Here is an 18,195-nt window from a genome sequence, read left to right as displayed (position 1 = left end):
CGTAGCACGAACGAATGAAAGTGGACGTTGATGGGCTGAAACGAACAAGCAATATGCATGGACGGCTTGTAGTGGCGGGTGGTGGTGCTCTATTGGCGCGCTTTCACGATAGGACAATTTGAAGCTGGGTTGAGCCGTACTTGCATAAACTCGTCGTGAACTCTATATTTGTTACACGTCATGTTTCTGGGTGAACGGCGGAGATGGAGATGGGAGGTGGGAGAGGAAGACCCTTCTTCATGCCATGTGGTCCGACTTCTTTCCAAAAATATCTCGCCATCCTTTATCCCTACATTCTTGGCAGGGCATGTGCGTTTTTCGAAATTCTGATGAGTGAAATAGATCGATGAACACTTCCTCACCATGGTCTCGGCCTCGCCATGGAAAGACTCGTTGCACGCTGGGCCTGCGGGGCCGATGTCAAATGCGCTCTTCGCCACCATCGTGACCTTCGACGCGCTTGCCCTCTGGATGGTATTGGAAATCAACCTCGGCGTGAGCCGCTTGTTCAAGAAGTACAACGGTCTTTACTACTGGAGCATCCTGATCTCATCCTGGGGGATAGTCCTGCATACTGTGGGCTACATCCTGAAATGGTGGGCCCCCGGCAGCCCGTGGGCTCTCAACACCTGCTTCAACCTTTTCGGTTGGTCCATGATGGTCACATTCCAGAGTCTGGTGCTGTACTCGCGGCTCCATCTCGTCATCCTGAACTGGAGGATACTGCGTGCGGTGCTGATATTGATCATTTTCACGGCAATTACGGTTGAGACACCGCAGTGGGTGACGAGCTGGGGCGCGACGAATCCCCAACTTAGCACCACGAAGCACTGGACCCCTATCGACAGCATTATGATCCGCGTCTCGCAGGTCTGGTTTCTACTGCAAGAGGGACTGCTGTCGGGCCTCTACATCTGGGGCGCGATACATATGCTTACGCCGAATGCTGAGCTCAGATTGAAGAAGATAATGTGGGAGCTCATCGCCACCAGCACTGTCCTCGTCGCGTTAGATCTAATCACCGTAAGCCTCGCCTACCTCAACCTCCACGTCCCGAAGGAGCCGCTGCAGGGCTTCGTCTACGCTCTGAAGCTGAAATTGGAGATCTTCATCTTGAACCAACTACTAGCGGTCCTCGACAAGAAAAAGAACTCCTTCGGCGGCTATCGCTACCGGTATGGCACAGACTCGGAGAAGAAATCTGGAAGCAGGACAAAGTCGGCGACAAGGAGACATGATCTGGAAGCCTCGGTGGACAGTGAGAAGGAGAGATTCGGACTGCCTAGCGTGGCGCGACTTTCAAGAGGCCGTCCGTGGTTTCCGTCGCGAGAGGTCTCGAAGGAGGATAGTGGCGGCCAGTCGTCTGATACGAGTACGTTTGGGCTGCCTGAAAGCGCGAGAGATATGCGACAGGCTTCTTCGCCGAAGCCTGGGTTTGCTGATGAGAGCAAGATTGCGTGGGTCAGGCATGAGATTGAGATCGCTAGATCGTCGAATGGGAGATGATGCTCTTTGTGGGGTCGGGGAGCTCTTTTTATGATGACACCTTTGCCGGATGGGAGCAGAGGGATTTCAATTGATAGTGATGACGACTGGGTGTACCTGGGTAAGACCGATGCGTACGTGGCACTCTCGACCACAAGAGCCATGAAGTCAATAATCAGTAAAGATGAAACAAAATTCCAAAGTAGGCAAAAGGGCCAGTGGTCAGTGAACTCTTGGGTCGGAAAACGGACTGCTTCTCGTCCTACCTCCTAGGGAAGGGCTTTTGCCAAAGAGCCGGAGGCTGGAAAAGGCCTCTTTATCAAAGTTCTGTCTTGCCTCGCCCCCAACAATGCGGCGATGCAAATCAGAAAGTAACCATTTCACGAATTTTTGACAAGCAATGAGAGGATCCCTGACGGGAAGTCCTACACACAATGGACTTGATCCTCATCAGTCATCTACTGTTCTGGTCTCGCCTTTGACAATAACGACCAAACATCCTCATGCTGGAAAACGCACCACAAATACACAAGAGAGGCTCGAAGGGCAATGTGGATCTATGTTTTCAGGAGTAAGAAGCATGGATTAGAGTCCAGGACTTGCGCGGGGCTTACGCGAAGGCTGAGGTGACTACTCAGGGGATACGCGGGAGTTCTCTATGCGGACTACGCGCGAAGGGAAGGCTCATTACGCAGGGGCCTTTGTGGGGGCAAACGTTCTCAGTCTCTCATGTCGATTTTGCAAGTGAAATTCCTCTACAGCTTTCGCAATCACAACCGAGGTAAGACATAAGAGGGAAGCAAGAGATGTCTTGTCCCCCCGTGTAAAACAACATCATTTTAAAGTCGATTTCAAACCTTTTCAATGTGATACTTTGATCTTATGCGTCCTTCTCCAAGTCATCGCGTACGTGGCCTCTCTTCAATTCTCAAATTGACGAGTGCTGGCCTCTTTAAAATCCTTGATTCTTGTGATGGCTTGAGCCTACCGCCGTCACCCTTCAGATAACCAATGCCAGAAATGCTCTCAACTTGGTTTTGCCGATAGGTATTTATTTTGCTTGACTAAGACACTTTCCGCATTGCTCCAATCTCCATCTCACCAGATTTTGTATCGGGTCAACCATTTTACTTCGAGATTCTGGTCCCTTGTCCAAGTCGTGCACCCTCAAACAGGTCGTATTCATTCATACTCTACCATACATTGTATCGTGATCATTCAAGATCTTCGCGACCATTGGTTCGTCTAGTTGTTTTTGTAGCATTTTGATCTCGTCTGCTTACTCTTTGCACTCCTGCTGCGCCTCCACTAATTTTTTTGCACATTCAGTTCCCGCTCAGGTGATGGTCGACGGCAGTTTCGTTGAGCCAGAGGCATATTCCCTTTTAGGCTTCTGCGAATTCAAGAACTGGCTCATACTTCGTCACAGCTTTCCCAGGGATTGATCTCACGAAACTGGCTAGTTTCTGCTGGAGGTTTCTCATGGTAGACATGATCTCCCGCGCCTGAATCGCTCGCAGTGGCGTTGTTCGATTGCCAAGATGCTTGAGGCCATAGCTTTCACTTGGCTTAGATTTACTGGTATGTTGTCACGGATCCCAGCCTTGGATCTGACAATGAAACTCAAAGCGGCGTACTTGTCTTGTAGTCATCGATGTATGCCGTCATGGTCTCGTTGAGACGCGCTGCCTTATCCAGTCCTCTCTCTTCCTTTGCACTTCCGGGGTCACTGATCTTTAGCGACTCCCTTAGCTTCCTCTAAATACTTCCTATAGTCTACTATTAAGGCTTTCCGTTGATCTTCCTCTTCCCTTGGTTTTTTGCAAAGAGCTTCAATAGCTGCTTTTCGCCTGTATAATATTATTTGATCACAAGCCCGTAGACTCTTAGCAGCTTCGAGTTTTTGGTATATATTAAGAATCTCTGCCTCATCTGCCGCTATACGCTTTGCTGTAATGGCAAGGGCTTCCTGGCGGCACCAAAGGGTTTTTCCTCAGCGGCCATGTAATTATTACTGTACTCTCGACATACGCTGATGAGTTTCTCAGGTGTTTTCACCAAGAGCTCATCAATCTTTGGGTCTGCTGGTGACATATCGGACTCGGATCCCATTTGCTGAAGTTGGTCAAATATTTGCCTGGTGGTAGTAGACTCTGCTAGCATCACCTCTTGGCCCTGGCGATTAGCTTCACGCAATTCTCCTTGGAGACTGCTATTCCGAGTTGTGAGACTGCTCTTCTGGATGGTAAGCCCGGGTCTGTCTAGTGCATTGTAGCTCGCTACCTGTACGGTATCACAAGCTCCGTACCTCTTCAGCAGGATCGTTCGAGCTTCCTTCTCCACGGCCGTGAGAAATTGAACCCGATATCGTCCTTGGGAACAACTAATCTTTCCTGAGGAAAGCTGCCGCTTTGGTGATTTGTCTCATGTATATTGGCAAACTCATAAGCCTCATCAGCCATGAACCATGCAAGCAGCCCCCCCCCCAAGGCCGTCTCATGGGGCATAGACTGGTGTAGTTGACAGTAATAACTGGAGATTTGTCAGTTAAGCCCCCTTACCGATTGAAGTCCTGCAGGTTGGATCCTGGAGGGCTACGGACTTTCGCTTCATTGTGGCCCTTCGTTTCTTGAATTACAGTATTGGGCCCCGACGGTGTGCTCACTTTGTGTTCGCTCTTTCTTCATCTTCTCCAGATTGTCTCTTTCGCTTGACTGCTGTCGCACGAGTCTGTTGCTTCTTGAAGTGAGAGCAATAGAATAGTCCTCTCCTATGAGACTTTAACGGACCATTGGCTAAGTGAATCTGACATCTAAGGCTCGTCCGTCCGGGCACATGTTGTAGTATATATATTTAGGTAGACACACGAAAAGAACAATGGCCCCAAATACCATGAATTGTTCTTGTCATGAAGATTTGTGGTTTTGAAGGCTGCGGTATCGTGTGGATGTGACGGTTGTTTAGACGGACCATCTCTAAAGGGACCATGGCGCCTAAGATGGTCGACTGATTGATTAAGAAATATTGTCAATTTTCTTAAACATTAATTACTACCGACTAGAGCTTGAAAGTTTGCGGTCCCTGCTATTGTTGATAGAATTTCTGATTCTCTTCTCATTTACGAAGAATCTAACATACTATCGGGTCTCAAGTAATCGCACACCACCTGAGATGCGACGAGTACATTCTCCGGCCGGATGTCTCGATGCATGACTTGTAGAAAGATCCTTCATATGATTGCAAGAAGAATTGTGAGACATTGGCGTCCAGAGGATTGGTGCAGCGAAAATGAGCCTAGGCTTGTCCAAGAGCTGAATGCTAGGGCGGTAAGAGCAACCAGAATCCCTTTCAGCAGATGTATACCAGGCTATCGCGAGTTGATATGTTCAAGAACCTAGTCCTCACGGAGACCGTTTGTATCGTCCAAAATGCCTGCATCCACTGCAGGATCTGTTTATCCACTTGGTTTGTACTCTGATCTTGAATTTTTAACACGCCTTGGTATTGCGATGGTACGCTGATCGTCATTCTTTTTGTAGTTTCCTGTGCAATCCTATCTTTAGAAGATCGCATGGAGTGTCCAGGATGTAGCAGACATTGCATCTGTTGAAGCCTGAGATCAGTCTGCATACCCCGTTGCGCTGAATATTTGATCCCAGAAAAAGCTCGTCAAAACTCGTCCCGAACTCAAGAGAGCCACATTTGTATGACGTGGGAGCCTTGTCCGACCCATTCGAGGGTTCAAGATTATCGGCCAAAGACGTGGGTGTCCAAGAGCGAGAGAAGTCTTGAAGCAGGAGTATGCCTCTTTCAAGGCTGTTGATGTATATATATATTTAGAGGTTGTTGGATGATGAAGGACGAAAAAAACTTGCGAGAAGTGGACGGTTTGTATACCCGACGACGCAGCGTGTAAAGTTCCTTTTTGCTCAGCGTGTCTCACAGACAAACACTTATGGCTTTGCCACTACAGACTTCACGCATGCCTTCGACAGCCATTCCTGAGTATTTGAGACTACAGGGTCTAAGACACGAAACATCACCTAGACATTATATGTAACACCCTCTTTTCGTTCACTCACATGGCTGTGAAGATAATGTTTTTACGTGTCTTTCACCGAGTGGATAATCATCTCCAGGATGACACTATCAGTCTGACGTGGTAGAGCATTTTTGTGTCACATGACGTTGTGTTACTCTCACACAGGAACTCTCGACTATTCGAGGGTGATGTTAGCTTCAGCCATAATGGCAATGCAAAGAAAAATCTTGAACTCTAAAAGCTTACTAGATATATATTCTAATTTACTATCAATATTGAATAGGTTTTAAAGATCCTGTCTCCACAACCCACCAAGATTATCAAATCTCTCGTACAGCAAACAGGCTATTGCGAGTTCGAAACCCCACCAAGAAAATTCAAGAATTTCATACCAGCGAATTTTATCATCGAATGTTTATATCCACCTTGTTGCCTTCTTCTTCTGTCTTTGGCATTTTGTTCCAACCCTTCTATGGAGCTAGGAAAATGATATTCACAGTTGCTCTAGGGCCCACAGGTCTTCACGGTATACCTGACTCCCTGTGGTTAGGATCATGTACCCTCCGAGGGTTCCGCCACCTTGCGCCCCTTCAAGTCCAATACTTGCTCTATATTCTGGCAGTTTGTCTTCGACGCCCATGAAAGATCTTCCGAGTTGGTTCGAAGGGATGGCCAACTCAATGGCTCCAGTGATGAAACGAATTTCGACCTGGCCTTTCGGCTTTGCGTCATCGACCACTGCTTGTAGTACCAATTTCAAGGGCGCCCAGTCGTGGAGTGTGTATGGCTCGATCATGATTACAATGGTGTAGACTCTTCGGCTGTGCTAGAATTCTTTCGAACACCGTATATACACATCGAGGACAGAAGTTCATCAGCAGGTTGTTCCAATCAGAGCACAGAATCACCAAATACCTGTGGAGGTTGAGGGTAGTCCTAAGTGGAATACGAATGAGACCACGTACCCAATTCTCCCAAGCATCAGTCGTACATCTAGACTCCGGTCAAACCTTGCATGAAGATCTTGCTCTCCACGGGCCAGAGGTACGGACCCAAAAGCGCCGTCTGATTCTTCACAACCGTAACGCTTGTATAGATGAACACATACACACGGCTATATGCATGACGTTCATAGTCGTTCATAGCAGTGTTGTCCCCGAGAATGACTAGTCCGTTACGCTCGCGCCAGGAAAGCCGACCATCATTGGCGTCACGATCATAGCACAGACTGACTAGCTACTGTGCTTTTAGATCAAGACCAATGCGATGAGCTTGCGATTCTGAAGTTTAACACCACGAACCCACGACGCGCAAGGTGACTTTGGGCAGAAAGAATGAACGTTGCAAGGAGCACAGAGCTCTCACGCTTTATCGTTACCTTCTTCTGCCCTGAGTCTTCACCACATCGGCGCCCTTGAGTTCCCTACACCCCTCCATCCTTCCTCTTCCTCTTTCTCTTCTATTCACTCTTCTCTTTCGTGGGCCTCCGAGTTGGGGACCTCCCACGAATGACCGGGATCCAGCTCCTCTCGAGAAACAATCTGCCTTTTGCGCGTGAGACCCTGTTGGAAACTGCCCCAACCGTGAATTTTCAGCCGGAAAAGTCGACCGTGGCTTTGGGTCTTGTGCTGCTGTCTACCTCAGGCTGTGTCTTTCTTTTCGCTAGAGGCTGTTCAAATCTGTTGTGATTGTTGAACTCCTTTTTCGTTGCTACATGTTGGTGGGTTTGAGGGTAGTGTTATTAGCTGAGGAGGTCGCAACAGTCTCTGCTTTCTTCGGTATGAGTGCGTTGTAGCATCTTCAGCACAACCATTCACCGAAGACTGAATATCATAGACCGGCCAGAACAGGAAAATGGCAGTGAGTTTGCCCTTCGTCGTTCCTCATGTCGACTATCTTGTCGCTTTGGGGTAAAAATCCGAATATTGAGTTTATTCCTCCTTATCCTCCTCGTAACTTGTATTCCTCATTAATCTTGACATCGTATAGTCAGGTTTGGGATCCTTATCCTTGATGGCATGATCAAGCAGGTGTTCGTGCTGATGTCTGATCTCTAGCACGAACCCTCTCAGAAAGTACTTGATCATATAAATACCAGCGATACCCCAATATTGTGCTCCCAAGTGGTCCTTTAAAGAGTCAACCTTGAATTTTATACTAAATTTGCTCGCTTCCCAGGCCACGCGATGACAGCAAAAAAGGCGATGAAAATAGATGTAACGTGCGCGAGACCGGTGGTCTGAGCTGAACTTGACATGTTCGCCATCTTGATGGATGGATACATGATCTGGAGCCCATAAAAAGACAGATTACAGCCGGGATTCCTTGGTCTGGTCGCCGTTATGACAAGCTTGCTCATATGCCACAGCTGAGGTAGACATGTCGGGAGAGCTTTTTCGCTTGGAATCCGAGAGACTTTTCAAAGGACGAGACAGGGAGAGAAGTATATCCTGAGGCACGTGACTTGGACCCTCCAGCCTTGGACGACCATGGCTGGTGCCATTGATATTTAAAAAGAGAAAAGGAAAGAAAAGGCAAGTCAAGCCATTCTTTACCAGACACGAGAAGAATAAGCCTGAGAAGAACCATCCATCTGAAGTTAGTTCCTTGAAGCCAGGACTGTTTGACCTTCCTCTTGCTGTGCACGATGTGAGAGTTCTGCTTTTCGGTAAACGTGAGAGAAGATCATCTTCGTCAATCTCGAGGTCTGCTTCCTGAATATCCAACAACGGATTGAGGTTTCGTTCTTTTGTATCTTGGACGAAGACAGGAGATGGGGTTCCAGGCAGCAAAGGCAGCACATGGTTGCACTGTGTGAAGCCACATGATCCTGGATTGAGGTTCCATCTGAAATCAAAAGAGGCAAGTGAAAAGGCAGGACGACACAAGCTTTGTTTCGGTCGGCACAATTTGGTTTTACATCATATCACCAAACAGCAAGGCATGACTGAGCTATGTGGAGTCATGTAGTTGTCGATTGTGTCTTTTGCTTCCCTAGGTAAGTCTCGATGTATATATATAAACCCTATCAACCCTCTCCAAAGAAGAAAGGAAAGTAGCTAGAGCATGTAGAAGAGGAGAAAGGAAAGAAACTCAGAGGAGGAAGAGCCTTTAAATACCAACACCCACCTTCCCCAGCCCCCTCGCCTCGATTCACCACACCCGCTCCACCACACACGTACTCATAAACTCACACACTCACTTTCTCGGTGAATGGTACTGGGGCGTAAAGTATGTCTTAGACCCAGCCGCCCCTTTTCTCCACCTCTTCACCCAATCCCAGAATTCACGCGTGTTTGTTTCAGCCACCACCAGTCCTACCACCACTATAAGTCAGATATGTGAAAGCACGATCAGTACCACGAAGCACAGGTCGGGATGAGAGGAGAGGAATGCGAGAGTGGGTGACCAACTCGAAAAGGTAAAAAATTGTGGCAAGAACGCCGTGGCGTAACGGATCAAGCAAGCAAGATGTCTCACCCACACATCAATCACAACTCTCACTCATCTGTCGCCCGCAAAGTAGGAGTGGTGAATAGTCATTGTGCATAAGTGAAATGATGGAGCAAAGGGAATAGAATCAACGTTTGAGATACCACCACCACCATCACCGCCACCAAGCCTCTCCCCGGGCCAAAATCAGAACTTACACGTTCAGACACAGCCATACCAAAAGTTACTCACGGCAGATCCCTATCACCTGTTATGCAAACACCCCCGACCCATCCCATATACCACCCGTCCACTCTCCATCTCCACCCCATGTCCCGGTCCATCCCTCTCACCATTCCCCACCCCATATCCCTCTTCATCCCCCTCACCCCACCTCTCATCCCTCACCCCTCCACCCTTACCCGCCCCAAGCACCATCAAAAGTTGCGAGTGCCAAAAGTGCTGTGAGGGGACGAGCAGGAGGTGTAATTTCACACCCTTTTCTCAACGCGACATAGGAGCCACGCCACTCCGGGGTTTTGGGAGTGAAAAGCCGGGGGGCAGAGACGACAGGGGGGTGTTTGTGTTGTCCGGGGTGAGGTTAGAGAAACGGGTTGGGGGGGTGAATAGCACGTAGACGTAGACAGATATGCAGCGCTGTAGCGGAAGCGTGTGGGATAATTTGAGGGGGTTTTCGCCTAGCTAGCAGTGAAGGGGAGTGGGAGTAACAAGTTGGAGTCTCTTGTTGAATCAAAATTGGAGGACACAACAACAGCATGAATTTTGAAAGAATATTGAGGCGAAAGTGTCCACCTACTGCGTATCCGATTGCTGAAAGCTTAGTTTTATAGCTATCCTGCAACTCATTTGTAGGAATACGCATCAGCGTCGCCATCCGCTTCGCCAACAGCACGCATGAGATTGCATGCCACATGTATCGTTTTAACGCCTCGCTGAACGCATAAAACCCTGCCTCCCACGTCTACTACGTACGTTGCCTCATTGCCCCCCGTCCTTCTCACCCTTTTCAATCCCTACCCTCTCAAAATCACGAAGAACCCTTCCCTGACATCTTCCTCCTAAGCTTCAGCAACGCAGTCCGAATCCTAATCCAGAACAACGCCCACTGACTCTTCGCCTTCTTCCCCGTGCTCTGCTCCTGTTTCTCCCTCGCCCTCCTAGGAGACGGATACAGCGTTGGTGGCTGGCCCTCAAGAGCAGCGCCCGGACTCCCCGTCCCGGTCCCAGAATGAACAGGGAACTGCTCCCTGCTCTGATCATAGCCGTAGCCAATAACACTGCTCTTTTCGCTGTTGGCCTTACTGCCCGCTCTCGACCGCTGTTTCTTTTCTCGTCGACGCTGTTCTTTCTCCATTGCTTTCTGCTCCGCTTCCTGGTATTTGCGGTCTTTCGCCGCTTCTTTCTCTTGAAATTTTTGGCGGAGATGCTGCACGCTAGCTGCTTGCTGGGCGGGGTCGGTTTGGGCGGTGTTGCTCCGGCTGCGGCCTTTGCGGAACGCGGACTCGAGGGATGAACGCTGCGTGGTGGTTGTGGGAGAAATCATGTCGTTCGGGTTTGCGGCACCGAAGCGGAGGGAAGAGGGTGTGCCCGGGAGATTGGTTTGCGAGGAGTTTGTGAAGTTACTGCCGGTTCGGATGTGTAGGGCTGGTGCAGTGATGTTCCGTCTTGATGGGGGAGGGTGCATGTATGGCGATTCTTCGCTTTCGAGGGATGTTTTGTAGGAGCCCGCTATTGGTGGGGTGTATGGACGCGGAGTCTGGCGCATTGGATGGACATATCGACTGCTTGAGGCGGTATTGGTGGATATCTGAGAGGTGCCACTGGTGGTGCGATTGTGAAAGCCCCTGGTAGAGCCACTCGCTGTACGACTTGGGACTATGCTCTGGGATGATTCATAGACCCCGAACCCCTCGTTCTCCGCTGCTGATCGTGATAGGTCGATGCCCACTTGCTCTTGCGAGGTGAACTTGCGGAGGAATGGTTTTATCTTGACCTTGCTCTTTGGCTTTTCACTCACAAATGTGTCGGCATGAGCAGAGGAGGGGATGGATGATCCTGATGATTGAAGTAGGTAGTCTGGAACGAAGGTTGGTGAGGTCGGGGTGGCAGTGTTTGAGGGCCCCTGCTTCGGAGGTCGTTCTGCAGGGCTATTGGTGTCTGGAGATGATTTGATTTTGGGTATGCGAGGTCGTGCCTTCCGATACCCGCGCTTGGAGTGAGACTGGCCATAGTCATCGAGGGTTGTCTGGGATGCGATACTAACCATTGCTGGGTAGGTGTGATCCTCCATCAGCCTCGCCATGGTGGTCGAAGGTATTGTGGGTGTACAATGGCCTGATGGTACGGTGATCAAAGGGCCATAGTGATCGAGCAATACGAGGTGCTATATTCGTTGTGCTGCGTCGATGCGGATTCAGTCGGTAGTAGAACCGAGACCAAGCTGAAACATCGAGCCCCCAAGCCCCCTCACGTCCCGCACTGGCCAACAATGACTAGAGTGCGGCGCGACAACTGAGTCGGTGATCAGTTGGACTGCATACTCGATAGAGTATGTGAGGATGTCGACGTGACGGGGGGAGGGTGGAGAGGAAATAGAAATGAACAATACGAGTGGTCCGTAAATGTGGAAAGTGGATTATCAGGGTCCCCTGATTTCCCTCTCGGGTCTGTCCGCCGTGATCGAATTGTTGATAGCGTCCAGATAGCGCCAGAACTTCTCCACCCAGCCACAGGACAAGATACAGCTGATGATAAGCCCAGCGCTTACAAGACCCTTCTCGCTCTACTCATGCATACATGACGCAGATGCAGAACATCAAGAGTGGCGCACTTCATCTACATGCACATGATCAAGATATAACAGAAGCACTGCCAAGTTCGACCTGCTGTTAATAATAAATGCAAGATTCTTCCGCTTGCTTTTTCAAGCAGGCATTGTGGCGTAATATTGGAATTATTACGCGTCAGTGGCTCAGCGGAGTCTCTGGGCATCATCGACTGGAAGAGTGGTAGTGGCTGAATATACGGCGTTGTGTCTGCTGCCGCTAAACTTGTTACAGTAAGATGGCAGCAAACGAAATGAGAGATGAGTAAGAGGAATACCAATATCGAGGCATTCTTATCTGTGCCCTGCATCTCTCAGTCACCCTTATAGTAATCCCCTTCTGCCATTATGCTCCAACAAACCAGAAACACAACCGAAGTACATATAACGACCTCCAAGGCCCACCGCAGGCTATGTTACATGCACCCCTGCTCCAACTGATAATCAATATATGTATATCTCAGACGACGCGCCTCAGCCATGCACACAAGCAATTCTCCCACACACAATCCCCGCCCCACGCCAAACATGCCTACCTGCCTATGCAAAAGAGTTGCCAACCGCCCTCCATAAATGATGGCCCGAGAACGCCTCGCCCAAACGCGTCTGACTAGCTGAATGAGGTAAGAATAATCAATACTGACATGTATACAAAGGAGAGGAGCGAAAGAAAATTCGACCGCCAATTTTGTACATCCCTCCATTTCTTCTTCCAATTTGTTCATAGGCCTCCTCTTCAAATGCATCAATTTCTGACCTCGATGGGTAGTGAGGGGAGAGCAAGGAATAGCAGAGCCATCACATCACCATCTGCTCCCCCTTCGGTCCCACCTCCACCGGGATTCGAGCCCCCTCTTTCTCCTCTTGCGTAGCCATAATGAGACTATTTCTCTTACTTCCGGCCTTACTCACTCTGCCTCCGCCTTTGATGTTGGCCCCTGCCTCACCGGCCGCCACTCCGTCAACGCCTTTCGGGTAGCAGATCTCCGGGTCGCACCCGCTGCTGTGTGCCTTGTGATATTTCAGCCCGTTCAAGTTCTTGTATCGCTTTCCGCAACTCTGGCACATGTATGGCTTTAATCTTTCCATTCCTCGGGTGCCTTCAAAGGGGACGAGGGTGTCTGGATCGACGATGCTAAAAGTGCCGTTGCTGTTGGATTGGAGGGTTTGCGTGTTGTGGCCGTGCTGTTTGTGGTATTTGAGCCCATTTTGGTTCTTGTACGCTTTCTCACAGCCAATAACCGGGCAGTGGAAGGGCTTAGGAATCCCATCCGCTGAGGGATCTGGAACTCCAGCGTCGGCTTGTGCTTGTCGGATAGTCTTTGCGAGAGTGCTGTTTTCGCTATACTGACCGTCGCCAAGTTGAACGGCAGAAGCAGGGGCTGACGAAGTCGTGCCCGAGGACGTTGGACCGTTGCTCGATGTCGCCGCAGTATTTGTTGTAGTGATTGGTGGAAATGAAGACGTGCCATCGTTACGAGCAAAGAGCCGCTTGGCAGGTTCGTCGATACACAGGTCTAGCATCTCATTATTTGGTTGATAATTCCAATCGTTGAAGCCGGTCGCATTGGGCAGGAAGGACATGCTCATCTGGTTCATGTTGTCGATGAAGTTAGCGTCGAGTTCCCGTGGTGTGCCGGGAGCGGAGGACTGGGGGGTGTAGAATTGTTCTTGTTGCAAAGGGTGGTTGCTGGGACCTGCAGTGAGCGTTGGAGTATTTACTGAAGAGACTGTAGGATTATGTTGATAATATGGTCTATTTCCGTTCGCTGGGGTAGTAGGCGAATGTTTAAGACCTTGATGCTGAAGGTACGCATTGTTTCCATTTACAGCGCCCATATCAAGCTGGGGTGTTCGTTGTGCCGGCTGCCCGAATTGACTTCTTTGGACCGGTCGTGGTGGGTTCATCGCATACTGCTGCATCTGAGGTTGCGAAAAGTCATCATCCATCTCCATAGTCCCAACTGTCTCATCTTCCTGACTGGATTGAACGGCAAAGCTCTGCGTCTGTGTGGGCGTCTTCTGCGATTGTATAGGGGTATTTGACCTTTGCGGAGTCGCAGTCTTTGGAATCTGTTGTTGGGATTTCGGGTCTTTGATTGCGGCTGCTGCGTTGGTTGCAATCGCAGCCTTTGGATCTGGGAGAGGACCTTCGGTGGAAGAGCCGCGCATTTGTTGGTGATGATTGTCTTCATAATGCTCCAGTAGATCGTGTAAAGATGGTAACGTCAATCCACAGCACGAAAAGTCGCGCATGAAATCGGCTTCGAGCTTGGGTTGGTACGACGATGAATGAAATGATTGCGACTGATGGGAAAAGGGAGAAGTGCCTTGCATGATGATGCTAAGCGTCATTAGCAAGTAAAGATCAACGTCTGAGGATGACCTACTCGTCCCGTATCCAGCTTCCAACTGACTGACCTCCCCAGCTCATCCCTGTTACCATACTCCCTGCCAGACTCTCTCGCCGCGGTTTGTTTTGACCAGACATGGATATAGGTTGAGCGCCACTGATGGAACCTCTCGAGCCCCCTCTTCCACCATACCCACTTCCTATACTCATGGCAGACGAGTGCCGCTCACCACCCACACCCTGCATCGCAGTAGACATGGCAGATCTGTGCGACCCTTGATTTTGTGGTGCTATATCGATGGGTGTCGAGCGACTACCCATGGCGAAATGGCTTGTCGGATCATCGAACAAGGGGAAGGTTGAGTCCTCCAAGTCCGACTCTAGTAGCGTGGAGTCCACGTAAGAACTGTTGTTGCCCCCACCGAAGGCAAAGTTCCGATGCCAGGAGAACGGGTGTTCCTTCTCTTTCTCCGCTTTCCTAGGCAGCGAAGCGCCAGTCGCAAAGCCTCGAGGGGTGCCTATCGGAGTGGTTTCGGCGGTTGAGGAGCGATCACTGTTGCTTACTGCAGGCGAAAAGTGCAGAGGAGGTGGTGTATTTCGAGAATCCAGCTTTACGGATGAGAGGGGCCGAAGGAAGGTGGAGTCGTATGTGGCGCGATGGGTTTCAGGTCAGGAGGGGCTGTATGTGTTGATGCGAAGATGGCGTAGGATAGAGATGGGGACGTTTGGATATGTAAGCGATGATGTTTGAGTCAGGACTCAGGAGGAAGGCAGCATGCAGTGAGTATGTATTCGTGACGTGGAGGTGCAGTAGTGAGTTCCCACTGGGTATAGATGACAGGAGTAGTCCAGATTCAGAGTAGAGCCAGTAGGGTCTTCGGGTGCATTAATGCATTAGGATGCAGAGGCGTTAGGGAGGCACCAGAGGGAAATGGAGATGGGCCGAGTGGGTGACGGCAAGACGGTTTAATCAACTACGCTCTAGCCGCATCAACCAATTATTAGCAACTATTAGCAACGAAGGGGATCAAGACATCCGGCATCTAAGTGGCACTTGCACCGCTTCTGGTGCTTGATTCCAGTCGATCCAATATACGGGCCTGGGCGTGGAAATTAAATCGTATTTATTTGATGTCAAGAGGGTGGCATCTCTGCCGTCGATGACACGAAGCAATAATGAGATTAATCGCAGATCCAAATCAACCCACCATCATTATTCCTTGATATTGCCACCTTCTCGGTATCTTCCTAAGCTTCCATCCCCCCTCTTCCTCCTTCTGGGCCGACCGGAAACGTGTCCTCGGGCCCCTAAGGCGGCAGCTTAGCATGCTAAATGAGATAATCCCTACTCGCCACGAGGTCTAGTCTGGGGGCTCTTCTGCTCTAGCTTCATATCCCTGGTTGGGTCGGTTGTGCTCTAGATCTATCACAATCTGCCCCTCGGCCCTCAAGCTGTCTGTGCTTGATCAATAATAATCATAGTGCACGTCCTGCCTCGTCCCGAAGAAATATATCTATTCTTGTAGACCTGGCATTACCCAATCAGTATGGAGGGTGTGTTAGACCCAACAGATCCCCCTTCCAACCCCATAGAACCAGGCGTCAAGTTGGAGCCCCCAACTATCGTCGATGGGTTGGAGCAGGTTGTTCAGCCTCAGCAAGTGGCATTCGTCGAAGACTCTGCGGTTACAAAGGCTGAAAAATACGAACATCATGGTGAGAATGTTGCCGATGCTCCGTCTAAGCGTATCAAGTTGGAGCACCCAGAGATTGAGATTCCAGCTCGCAGTGAGCGTGTGAAGGGCATGGCGCCCATCAAAGCCGAGTTTCTTGTTCATGTCTCTGCGAATAAAAGAGACGATCGCTCTACCGTACACAACGACGATGATGATGCCGCTGAAGGTGCCGCTCATCATCAAGGTGGCGGAAGAGCCGAGCGTGGCAAAGGCAAAAAGAACAAAGGCCAGAATACAGGCCGTCAATTCACGAGAGCTTCAGATGAGGTGGGTCTATGCTCGAGTCGAGCTTGTGCGCCCGAGTTCTCCCCTGAGGAATGTCAATTTGGCGATAGTTGTAGGTTTGAGCATGATATAAGAAAGTACCTGCGAGAGGGTAAAAGGGAAGATCTTAAGACTTTCGAAGGGGTATGTCCGGTGTGGAAAGCCAACGGTAAGTGTGATGTGGGCTGGAAATGTCGTTTCGTCGGGTCTCATATGCAAGAAAGAGATACTGTGGATGACAAGAGAGAGCTTGTTCTTGTTGAAAGAGAATCAAGTCAAGATGGAGTCCCTACCACCGCCCGTGGTAGCATTACGAATGATGTATCCCCACAAGCGAGGACTGACCTAACAAAACGACGCTTCAAGACTCCCAAATCCGACATATACAATCATGATCTAGAAAACAGAGAAAGACAGCATAATACCAACCAGGTGATGCAAGTCCATCACGACCATCACTACCATCGCAACACCAGCAGCGAAGAAGATGCCTCGCAACAAGACAATCGAGCACAATACACTGACCCTCCTCTCCTTCCATCTGAGAAACGTCCCATCTACTTTGGACCCGAAACCCCCGTCCTCGCCCCCTTGACAACACAAGGCAACCTTCCCTTCCGCCGCCTCTGCGTCTCCCTCGGTGCTCAAGCCACATACAGCGAGATGGCCATGTCATTACCCCTAATCCAGGGCTCCCGCTCCGAATGGGCACTGATGCGCGCCCATGCCTCCGAAACCCTCCCACCCGCTTACTCACCGCCTCCCACTACCTCCGCCACCAACATCGTAACCCCCTACACCAACTCCAACGACCTCAAATTTTCCGCCCAAATCGCCGCCAATAAACCCTGGCAAGCGATCAAAGCCACCGAGATCCTCACAGCCCTCTGCCCCCACCTCCGCCTCATCGACCTCAACGCCGGCTGCCCCATCGACCTCGTATTCCGCCAAGGCGCCGGCTCCGCGCTCCTCGACCACCCAAGCAAACTCACAAAAATCCTGCGCGGCATGTCCGCCGTGTCCTCCAGCATCCCCATCAGCGTCAAGATCCGAATGGGCACGAAAGACGCGCGACCTACGGCCCTCAAGCTCGTCGACCGTCTAATCCACGGCACCAGCGACGTCGACGCGTTCGATAACAAGCCTGCTGGTGTGGCGGCCATTACTTTGCATGGGCGGAGCAGGCAGCAACGGTATACGCGGAGTGCGGACTGGGGCTATATCGCATCTTGCGCGGCGCTCATTGATTCCTACAATGAGAAAGCCGATGCGCTGGCCGACACAGTCCGCGAACCCGATCCCCGCCACCAGCCTAATGGGAAGGCGGAGAAAGTCTTCTTCCTCGGCAATGGCGATTGCTACTCCCACTCCCACTACACCGACCACCTCCGCGACGCGAAAGTCGACAGCGTGATGATCGCCCGTGGCGCCCTCATAAAACCATGGATATTCGAGGAGATCGCCACGGGCCAATACATCGACAAGAGCGCCTCGGAGCGATTGGGGCTGGTGGAGACGTTCGCAAAGTATGGGTTGGAGGTGTGGGGGAGTGATGAGAGGGGCGTGGGCGTGACAAGGCGATTTTTGCTCGAGTGGTTGAGCTTTGCGTATCGGTATGTGCCGGTGGGGTTGTTGGAGTATTTGCCACCGAATTTGCAGGATCGGCCGCCGGCGTGGAGGGGGAGGAATGAGTTGGAGAGTTTGTTGGGGAGTGGGGATTATAGGGATTGGGTTAAGATTACGTACGTTCTGTCATTTTTCTTTTTCTTTCTTCGACGTTTGGAGTGGTGCGAAGGGGTCATTTGAGTGGAAAGATGGGGTTGGTAAGAAAGCCGCTGACGTTCTTGTATCCAGTGAGATGTTCTTAGGTCCGACACACAAGGACTTCAAGTTCCAGCCGAAGCATAAGAGCAATAGTTATGAGATTGAGGCGGAAGGGTAGGCAGAAATGAGGATGGACGTGGTGTGGTGGAATCAGGGGCGGCGGCCTTGTGGAATTGCTTTGAGGTGAAAAACTGAGAATGAGAATACTCCGCAG

At 50.4% G+C, this 18,195-nt stretch overlaps 5 protein-coding genes across 5 annotated transcripts; 2 read left to right on the top strand and 3 right to left on the bottom strand.

Moving 5' to 3' along the window:
• Positions 1-363: 363 nt before the first annotated feature.
• On the top strand, positions 364-1,506 carry KY384_001658 (uncharacterized protein; the record flags this gene model as incomplete). The annotated part of the gene is made up of 1 exon (XM_044810188.1): positions 364-1,506. The coding sequence occupies one exon, from the start codon at positions 364-366 to the stop codon at positions 1,504-1,506; it is 1,143 nt and encodes a 380-aa protein (XP_044673200.1).
• Positions 1,507-3,423: 1,917 nt separating this feature from the next.
• On the bottom strand, positions 3,424-6,323 carry KY384_001657 (uncharacterized protein; the record flags this gene model as incomplete). The annotated part of the gene is made up of 2 exons (XM_044810187.1): positions 3,424-3,660; positions 6,060-6,323. The coding sequence occupies 2 exons, from the start codon at positions 6,321-6,323 to the stop codon at positions 3,424-3,426; spliced, it is 501 nt and encodes a 166-aa protein (XP_044673199.1).
• Positions 6,324-10,007: 3,684 nt separating this feature from the next.
• Positions 10,008-11,282, bottom strand: KY384_001656 (uncharacterized protein; the record flags this gene model as incomplete). The annotated part of the gene is made up of 1 exon (XM_044810186.1): positions 10,008-11,282. One exon carries the CDS (start codon positions 11,280-11,282, stop codon positions 10,008-10,010), a length of 1,275 nt encoding a protein of 424 aa, XP_044673198.1.
• A 1,320-nt stretch (positions 11,283-12,602) lies between these two features.
• Positions 12,603-14,415, bottom strand: KY384_001655 (uncharacterized protein; the record flags this gene model as incomplete). The annotated part of the gene is made up of 2 exons (XM_044810185.1): positions 12,603-14,148; positions 14,195-14,415. 2 exons carry the CDS (start codon positions 14,413-14,415, stop codon positions 12,603-12,605), a joined length of 1,767 nt encoding a protein of 588 aa, XP_044673197.1.
• Positions 14,416-15,704: 1,289 nt separating this feature from the next.
• KY384_001654 (uncharacterized protein) lies at positions 15,705-18,099 on the top strand (the record flags this gene model as incomplete). The annotated part of the gene is made up of 2 exons (XM_044810184.1): positions 15,705-17,899; positions 17,943-18,099. The coding sequence occupies 2 exons, from the start codon at positions 15,705-15,707 to the stop codon at positions 18,097-18,099; spliced, it is 2,352 nt and encodes a 783-aa protein (XP_044673196.1).
• Positions 18,100-18,195: the final 96 nt, after the last annotated feature.

The sequence above is a fragment of the Bacidia gigantensis genome, assembly GCF_019456465.1.
Source record: "Bacidia gigantensis strain McMullin 20006 chromosome Unknown contig_132, whole genome shotgun sequence".
Classification (NCBI taxonomy): domain Eukaryota; kingdom Fungi; phylum Ascomycota; class Lecanoromycetes; order Lecanorales; family Ramalinaceae; genus Bacidia; species Bacidia gigantensis.
The sequence above is the reverse complement of the archived record's forward strand: the minus strand, read 5'-3'. Positions and strand labels throughout refer to the sequence as shown.